General features: G+C 50.1%; 1 protein-coding gene across 1 annotated transcript in view; it reads left to right on the forward strand.

Annotated features, from left to right (window-relative positions):
* Window positions 1-6,670, forward strand: part of LOC121843857 (LARGE xylosyl- and glucuronyltransferase 1) — a gene marked incomplete at its 5' end in the record, with an annotated part of 30,343 nt that extends 23,673 nt beyond the window's left edge. The window contains 2 exon segments of the mRNA XM_042313726.1: window positions 3,189-3,384; window positions 6,243-6,670. Coding sequence (XP_042169660.1) covers window positions 3,189-3,384; window positions 6,243-6,440 — 394 coding nt within the window.
* Window positions 6,671-9,834: the final 3,164 nt, after the last annotated feature.

A 9,834-nucleotide genomic window follows, 5' to 3' on the forward strand; every position in this document is an offset into this window, starting at 1 on the left:
AAAACCACATGTAGCTGCTGTCCCAACTGGACATGGGGACTCTATTCACCTTCAGGTAGAAACACATGTAGCTGCTGTCCCAACTGGACATGGGGACTCTATTCACCTTCAGGTAAAACCACATGTAGCTGCTGTCCCAACTGGACACGGGGACTCTATTCACCTTCAGGTAAAACCACATGTAGCTGCTGTCCCAACTGGACACTGGGCCAGTGTTCTGAACTTAAAGGGATGGGACACTGGGCCAGTGTTCTGAACTTAAAGGGATGGCCCACTGGGCCAGTGTTCTGAACTTAAAGGGATGGGACACTGGGCCAGTGATCTGAACTTAAAAGGATGGCCCACTGGGCCAGTGATCTGAACTTAAAGGGATGGGACACTGGGCCAGTGATCTGAACTTAAAGGGATGGCCCACTGGGCCAGTGTTCTGAACTTAAAGGGATGGCCCACTGGGCCAGTGTTCTGAACTTAAAGGGATGGCCCACTGGGCCAGTGTTCTAAACTTAAAGGGATGGCCCACTGGGCCAGTGTTCTGAACTTAAAGGGATGGGACACTGGGCCAGTGTTCTGAACTTAAAGGGATGGCCCACTGGGCCAGTGTTCTGAACTTAAAGGGATGGGACACATTCTCATTAGTTAGCAGCAGCACAGATGTTACTGTACCATTCGCCTGCCAACGACTGAAACGATCATTTAAGGTACAACATCAATCTTACTCTGGCTCTAAGGGATAAAGGGATGCCTAGTTAAATGAATAAAGACTGCCTCCTGGTGTCTAAATACAAGCAGCAGCGTAGGTGTTTGTCCTTCAACACAGAGATCGTTTTTGATCATTAACATGACAGATTGAGCCACAGAGCCCAGATAGTTGGGTTCAATCACAACTCAGTGTAGAGGCGGCAGACTCCCAGATGGGTTCAATCACTACTCAGCTAGAAGACTCCCAGATGGGTTCAATCACTACTCAGCTAGAAGACTCCCAGATGGGTTCAATCACTACTCAGCTAGAAGACTCCCAGATGGGTTCAATCACTACTCAGCTAGAAGACACCCAGATGGGTTCAATCACTACTCAGCTAGAAGACACCCAGATGGGTTCAATCACTACTCAGCTAGAAGACTCCCAGATGGGTTCAATCACTCTTCAGCTACCTGCCACCTCTACACTCTAACCACTAGGTTACCTGCCCCCTCTACTCTCTAACCACTAGGCTACCCTGCCACCTCTACACTCTAACCACTAGTTTACCTGCCCCCTCTACACTCTAACCACTAGGCTACCCTGCCACCTCTACACTCTAACCACTAGGTTACCTGCCCCCTCTACTCTCTAACCACTAGGCTACCCTGCCACCTCTACACTCTAACCACGAGGCTACCCTGCCGCCTCTACACTCTAACCACTAGTTTACATGCCCCCTCTACACTCTAACCACGAGGCTACCCTGCCGCCTCTACACTCTAACCACTAGTTTACCTGCCCCCTCTACACTCTAACCACTAGTTTACCTGCCCCCTCTACACTCTAACCACTAGTTTACCTGCCCCCTCTACACTCTAACCACTAGGCTACCCTGCCCCCTCTACACTCTAACCACTAGGCTACCCTGCCGCCTCTACTCTCTAACCACTAGGCTACCCTGCCACCTCTACACTCTAACCACTAGGCTACCCTGCCGCCTCTACACTCTAACCACTAGGCTACCCTGCCGCCTCTACACTCTAACCACTAGGCTACCCTGCCGCCTCTACACTCTAACCACTAGGCTACCCTGCCGCCTCTACACTCTAACCACTAGGCTACCCTGCCGCCTCTACACTCTAACCACTAGGCCACCCTGCCCCCTCCTAACCACTAGGCTACCCTGCCGCCTCTACACTCTAACCACTAGGCTACCTGCCTCCTCTACACTCTAACCACTAGACTACCCTGCCTCCTCTACACTCTAACCACTAGGCTACCCTGCCGCCTCTACACTCTAACCACTAGTTTACCTGCCCCCTCTACACTCTAACCACTAGGCTACCCTGCCTCCTCTACACTCTAACCACTAGGCTACCCTGCCTCCTCTACACTCTAACCACTAGACTACCCTGCCACCTCTACACTCTAACCACTAGGCTACCCTGCCGCCTCTACACTCTAACCACTAGGCTACCCTGCCTCCTCTACACTCTAACCACTAGGCTACCTGCCTCCTCTACACTCTAACCACTAGACTACCCTGCCTCCTCTACACTCTAACCACTAGACTACCCTGCCACCTCTACACTCTAACCACTAGGCTACCCTGCCCCCTCTACACTCTAACCACTAGGCTACCCTGCCGCCTCTACTCTCTAACCACTAGGCTACCCTGCCACCTCTACACTCTAACCACTAGGCTACCCTGCCGCCTCTACACTCTAACCACTAGGCTACCCTGCCGCCTCTACACTCTAACCACTAGGCTACCCTGCCGCCTCTACACTCTAACCACTAGGCTACCCTGCCGCCTCTACACTCTAACCACTAGGCTACCCTGCCGCCTCTACACTCTAACCACTAGGCCACCCTGCCCCCTCCTAACCACTAGGCTACCCTGCCGCCTCTACACTCTAACCACTAGTTTACCTGCCCCCTCTACACTCTAACCACTAGGCTACCCTGCCTCCTCTACACTCTAACCACTAGGCTACCCTGCCTCCTCTACACTCTAACCACTAGACTACCCTGCCACCTCTACACTCTAACCACTAGGCTACCCTGCCGCCTCTACACTCTAACCACTAGGCTACCCTACCTCCTCTACACTCTAACCACTAGGCTACCCTGCCTCCTCTACACTCTAACCACTAGGCTACCTGCCTCCCTCTACACTCTAACCACTAGACTACCCTGCCTCCTCTACACTCTAACCACTAGACTACCCTGCCACCTCTACACTCTAACCACTAGACTACCCTGCCTCCTCTACACTAACCACTAGGCTACCCTGCCCCCTCTACACTCTAACCACTAGGCTACCCTGCCCCCTCTACTCTCTAACCACTAGACTACCCTGCCACCTCTACACTCTAACCACTAGGCTACCCTGCCCCCTCTACTCTCTAACCACTAGGCTACCCTGCCGCCCCACAATCCCTCCTCTCCCTCCTTGGCTATAAAGTATTGAATGTTGAATCCTACTTCCTGTTCTCCCTGCTAGATACCATGTCTGGACGAAGGGTCATGCTCCCACTAACTTTGCTAAGTGGAGGACTGCCACCACGCCGTACAGAGTCCAGTGGGAAGCGGACTTTGAACCCTACGTGATGGTGAGACGGGACAGTCCAGAGTACGACAGGCGCTTCGTTGGCTTCGGGTGGAATAAAGTGGCTCATATTATGGAGCTGGATGCACAGGTACTGGACACAACTTTACCATCACTCTGTCACTCACAGGTACTGGACACACCTTTACCCATCACTCTGTCACTCACAGGTACTGGACACACCTTTACCCATCACTCTGTCACTCACAGGTACTGGACACACCTTTACCCATCACTCTGTCACTCACAGGTACTGGACACACCTTTACCATCACTCTGTCACTCACAGGTACTGGACACACCTTTACCATCACTCTGTCACTCACAGGTACTGGACACACCTTTACCATCACTCTGTCACTCACAGGTACTGGACACACCTTTACCATCACTCTGTCACTCACAGGTACTGGATACACCTTTACCATCACTCTGTCACTCACAGGTACTGGACACACTTTACCCATCACTCTGTCACTCACAGGTACTGGATACACCTTTACCCATCACTCTGTCACTCACAGGTACTGGATACACCTTTACCCATCACTCTGTCACTCACAGGTACTGGATACACCTTTACCCATCACTCTGTCACTCACAGGTACTGGCCACACCTCTTTACCCATCACTCTGTCACTCACAGGTTCTGGACACACTTTACCCATCACTCTGTCACTCACAGGTACTGGCCACACACCTCTTTACCCATCACTCTGTCACTCACAGGTACTGCACACACCTTTACCCATCACTCTGTCACTCACAGGTACTGGCCACACACCTCTTTACCCATCACTCTGTCACTCACAGGTACTGCACACACCTTTACCCATCACTCTGTCACTCACAGGTACTGGCCACACACCTCTTTACCCATCACTCTGTCACTCACAAGTACTGGCCACACCTCTTTACCCATCACTCTGTCACTCACAGGTTCTGGACACACTTTACCCATCACTCTGTCACTCACAGGTACTGGCCACACCTCTTTACCCATCACTCTGTCACTCACAGGTTCTGGACACACTTTACCCATCACTCTGTCACTCACAGGTACTGGATACACCTTTACCCATCACTCTGTCACTCACAGGTACTGGACACAGTTACCCATCACTCTGTCACTCACAGGTACTGGACACACCTTTACCCATCACTCTGTCACTCACAGGTACTGGCCACACCTCTTTACCCATCACTCTGTCACTCACAGGTTCTGGACACACTTTACCCATCACTCTGTCACTCACAGGTACTGGATACACCTTTACCATCACTCTGTCACTCAGTATGAGTTAGTGATGCTGTCTTAGTGTTTCTAACTCTGTCCTCTCTTCCAGCAGTAAGAGTTAGTGATGCTGTCTTAGTGTTTCTAACTCTGTCCTCTGTCCTCTCTTCCAGCAGTATGAGTTAGTGATGCTGTCTTAGTGTTTCTAACTCTGTCCTCTCTACCAGCAGTAAGAGTTAGTGATGCTGTCTTAGTGTTTCTAACTCTGTCCTCTGTCCTCTCTTCCAGCAGTATGAGTTAGTGATGCTGTCTTAGTGTTTCTAACTCTGTCCTCTCTACCAGCAGTATGAGTTAGTGATGCTGTCTTAGTGTTTCTAACTCTGTCCTCTCTACCAGCAGTATGAGTTAGTGATGCTGTCATAGTGTTTCTAACTCTGTCCTCTCTTCCAGCAGTATGAGTTAGTGATGCTGTCATAGTGTTTCTAACTCTGTCCTCTGTCCTCTCTACCAGCAGTATGAGTTAGTGATGCTGTCATAGTGTTTCTAACTCTGTCCTCTGTCCTCTCTACCAGGAGTATGAGTTAGTGATGCTGTCTTAGAGTTTCTAACTCTGTCCTCTCTACCAGGAGTATGAGTTAGTGATGCTGTCTTAGAGTTTCTAACTCTGTCCTCTCTACCAGGAGTATGAGTTAATGATGCTGTCTTAGAGTTTCTAACTCTGTCCTCTCTACCAGCAGTATGAGTTAGTGATGCTGTCTTAGAGTTTCTAACTCTGTCCTCTCTACCAGGAGTATGAGTTAGTGATGCTGTCTTAGAGTTTCTAACTCTGTCCTCTGTCCTCTCTTCCAGCAGTATGAGTTAGTGATGCTGTCATAGTGTTTATAACTCTGTCCTCTCTACCAGCAGTATGAGTTAGTGATGCTGTCATAGTGTTTCTAACTCTGTCCTCTGTCCTCTCTTCCAGCAGTATGAGTTAGTGATGCTGTCATAGTGTTTCTAACTCTGTCCTCTCTTCCAGCAGTATGAGTTAGTGATGCTGTCATAGTGTTTCTAACTCTGTCCTCTGTCCTCTCTTCCAGCAGTATGAGTTAGTGATGCTGTCATAGTGTTTCTAACTCTGTCCTCTGTCCTCTCTTCCAGCAGTATGAGTTAGTGATGCTGTCATAGTGTTTCTAACTCTGTCCTCTGTCCTCTCTTCCAGCAGTATGAGTTAGTGATGCTGTCATAGTGTTTCTAACTCTGTCCTCTCTACCAGCAGTATGAGTTAGTGATGCTGTCATAGAGTTTCTAACTCTGTCCTCTGTCCTCTCTTCCAGCAGTATGAGTTAGTGATGCTGTCATAGTGTTTATAACTCTGTCCTCTCTACCAGCAGTATGAGTTAGTGATGCTGTCTTAGAGTTTCTAACTCTGTCCTCTGTCCTCTCTTCCAGCAGTATGAGTTAGTGATGCTGTCATAGTGTTTCTAACTCTGTCCTCTCTACCAGCAGTATGAGTTAGTGATGCTGTCATAGTGTTTCTAACTCTGTCCTCTCTTCCAGCAGTATGAGTTAGTGATGCTGTCATAGTGTTTCTAACTCTGTCCTCTCTACCAGCAGTATGAGTTAGTGATGCTGTCATAGTGTTTCTAACTCTGTCCTCTGTCCTCTCTTCCAGCAGTATGAGTTAGTGATGCTGTCATAGTGTTTCTAACTCTGTCCTCTGTCCTCTCTTCCAGGAGTATGAGTTTGTGGTTCTGCCCAACGCCTATATGATCCACATGCCTCATGCTCCCAGTTTCGACATCACCAAGTTCCGGTCCAACAAGCAGTACCGCGTCTGCCTGAAGACCCTGAAAGAGGAGTTTCAACAGAACATGTCTAGACGATATGGCTTCGCTGCCCTCAAATACATGACTGCAGAGAACAACAGCTAGCCAACACCGATGAGCCAGGACACTCTGACCCGTTATTGACTACACTACCCATAACACCCTTCTCTAAGGCTGTCTAGGACTACACTTCTACAGAGGAGAGGGAAAGGGCGGTGGATTCTAAGGACAGTCGATGTAGGGGAGTCGGGAGTGGACAGAACGGTTACTAGAGACTCTTACTACGAACTCTGACCCGTTATTGACTACACTTCCCATAACACCCTTCTCTAAGGCTGTCTAGGACTACACTTCTACAGAGGAGAGGGAAAGGGCGGTGGATTCTAAGGACAGTCGATGTAGGGGAGTCGGGAGTGGACAGAACGGTTACTAAAGACTCTTACTACGAACTCTGACCCGTTATTGACTACACTTCCCATAACACCCTTCTCTAAGGCTGTCTAGGACTACACTTCTACAGAGGAGAGGGAAAGGGCGGTGGATTCTAAGGACAGTCGATGTAGGGGAGTCGGGAGTGGACAGAACGGTTACTAAAGACTCTTACTACGAACTCTGACCCGTTATTGACTACACTACCCATAACACCCTTCTCTAAGGCTGTCTAGGACTACACCTCTGTGCCAACCAATCATGAGGTTTTAAATTGGTGAGCTCTGCTTCTTGTGAACTCTCACCTTTTAGTTTGGGGTTATGACCTGGTTTGAGACAGCGTTAACCAACTGAAGGGTAACCGGGGTAACCGTAAGGTCGTTGTGTCCCAAACATTGTTTTTTTACCCCTTCCCGAGGACGGATGGAGCAGTCTGTCCAGAAGTTGCAGACCTGGTTTCTATCTGGTTTCTGGCTGGGCAAGGAAGCTGTTGCTGTGAATGTTGAGTCAGTACAGGGCTGGTTTGGACTCATTCAACTCTCTGTTCTTCTCTAACAATAGAACTGGGCATCACTATGGGAGGGAGGGAGGGAGGGAGGGAGGGAGAGCGGGGGAGAGAGACTGACTGTAGCCCTGGACTTGGAAAGCAGACAAGACATTTGTTCTGTCTCTGGGCCATATCTGGAAGACCAGCTGCTCATTCCCAGCTGCTGCTTGTTGTGCTAAATGTAATATGGTATGTGTGTGTCTGTCTCCCTCCCTCCCTGTCTCCCTCCCTGCCTCCCTGTCTCCCTCCCTGCCTCCCTGTCTCCCTCCCTGCCTCCTGTCTCCCTCCCTGCCTCCTGTCTCCCTCCCTGCCTCCTGTCTCCCTCCCTGCCTCCTGTCTCCCTGTCTGTCTGTCTCCCTCCCTGCCTCCTGTCTCCCTCCCTGTCTGTCTGTCTCCCTCCCTGCCTCCTGTCTCCCTCCCTGCCTCCTGTCTCCCTCCCTGTCTGCCTGTCTGCCTCCCTGTCTCCCTCCCTGTCTCCCTCCCTCCCTGTCTGTCTGTCTCCCTGGTCTCCCTGTCTGTCTGTCTGTCTCCCTGCCTCCCTCCCTCCCTGTCTGTCTGTCTGTCTGTCTGTCTGTCTGTCTCCCTCCCTGTCTCCCTCCCTCCCTCCCTCCCTCCCTGTCTCCCTCCCTGTCTGTCTGTCTGTCTCCCTGTCTGTCTGTCTGTCTCCCTCCCTGCCTCCCTCCCTGTCTGTCTCCCTCCCTCCCTCCCTCCCTGTCTCCCTCCCTGTCTGTCTGTCTGTCTCCCTCCCTGTCTCCCTCGCTCCCTCCCTGTCTCCCCTCCCTGTCTGTCTGTCTCCCTGTCTCCCTCCCTCCCTGTCTGTCTGTCTGTCTGTCTCCCTCCCTCCCTCCCTCCCTCCCTCCCTCCCTCCCTGTCTCCCTCCCTGTCTGTCTGTCTCCCTGTCTCCCTCCCTGTCTGTCTGTCTCCCTGTCTCCTCCCTGTCTGTCTGTCTCCCTGTCTCCCTCCCTGTCTGTCTGTCTCCCTCCCTGTCTCCCTCCCTCCCTCCCTCCCATTGTGTGCTTTACATTATGTCTGTACACTGCAAATCAGAAATATTATTTTTTCTCTCCATGTGCCGTAAAAAATAAAACAATTTAACTGACAGACAACGTATCCAAGATTCACTCTCATAAAAATGCAAATGATGTTGCTCAGGGATAAGAGACAAAAACATCAGAGCCTCAACAGAATCAGAAACGTCGGAGAGTCTGGATGACACATCCTGTGTCCCAAATGGCTCCCTGTTCCCTATATAGTGCACTACTTTAGACCAGGGCCCTATTCCCTATATTGTACACTACTTTAGACCAGAGCCCTATTCCCTATATAGTGCACTACTTTAGACCAGAGCCCTATTAGTGCACTACATAGGGAATAGTGTACCATAGTGAGCTTCCCCGTCTGCTAGGTTTAGTTCCAGTCTGATATGGATCAGAACCAGTCTCCCGGGTCAGATGACAGTACAGGGTTGATATGGATCAGAATCAACCTCCCGGGTCAGATGACAGTACATGGTTGATATGGATCAGAACCAGCCTTCTGGGTCAGATGACAGTACAGTACAGGCGGTGGTGATGACGTCACTCAGACCGTCCTGGACGTCAGGCTAATAGCCTGGGTGGGGTCGTTACTAGTTGCCACAAAGTCATTATGGCTAAACTCTGCCTGATTGAAAACCTAATCCTAACTTTAACCACACTGCTGATCTTATGCTTAATCTTACATTAAGACCAAAAAGCACATCCAATTTCGACTTTGTGGCTGCGGTAACTAGGGACAACCATAGCCTGGATGGCCCCCACCATGCTGACTAGCCCCCCAGTGTGTGACAACAACAGGAGCAGCGGTGACTGTGTGTGTGTTTGAGGAGTGACTGTGTGTGTTTATGAGGAGTGACTGTGTGTGTTTATGAGGAGTGACTGTGTGTGTGTTTGAGGAGTGACTGTGTGTGTGTATGATGTGTGACTGTGTGTGTATGAGGTGTGACTGTGTGTATATGAGGAGTGACTGGGTGTTTATGAGGAGTGACTGGGTGTTTATGAGGAGTGACTGGGTGTTTATGAGGAGTGACTGGGTGTTTATGAGGAGTGACTGGGTGTTTATGAGGAGTGACTGGGTGTTTATGAGGAGTGACTGGGTGTTTATGAGGAGTGACTGGGTGTTTATGAGGAGTGACTGGGTGTTTATGAGGAGTGACTGTGTGTGTATATGAGGAGTGACTGTGTGTGTTTATGAGGAGTGACTGTGTGTGTTTGAGGAGTGACTGTGTGTGTTTATGAGGAGTGACTGTGTGTTTATGAGGAGTAACTGTGTGTTTATGAGGAGTGACTGTGTGTTTATGAGGAGTGACTGTGTGTGTTTGAGGAGTGACTGTGTGTTTATGAGGAGTGATTGTGTGTTTATGAGGAGTGACTGTGTGTGTTTATGAGGAGTGACTGTGTGTGTGTTTATGAGGAGTGACTGTGTGTTTATGAGGAGTGACTGTGTGTTTATGAGGAGTGACTGTGTGTTTATGAGGAGTGACTG

This window comes from Oncorhynchus tshawytscha, unplaced genomic scaffold (assembly GCF_018296145.1).
Source record: "Oncorhynchus tshawytscha isolate Ot180627B unplaced genomic scaffold, Otsh_v2.0 Un_contig_6723_pilon_pilon, whole genome shotgun sequence".
Lineage (NCBI taxonomy): Eukaryota > Metazoa > Chordata > Actinopteri > Salmoniformes > Salmonidae > Oncorhynchus > Oncorhynchus tshawytscha.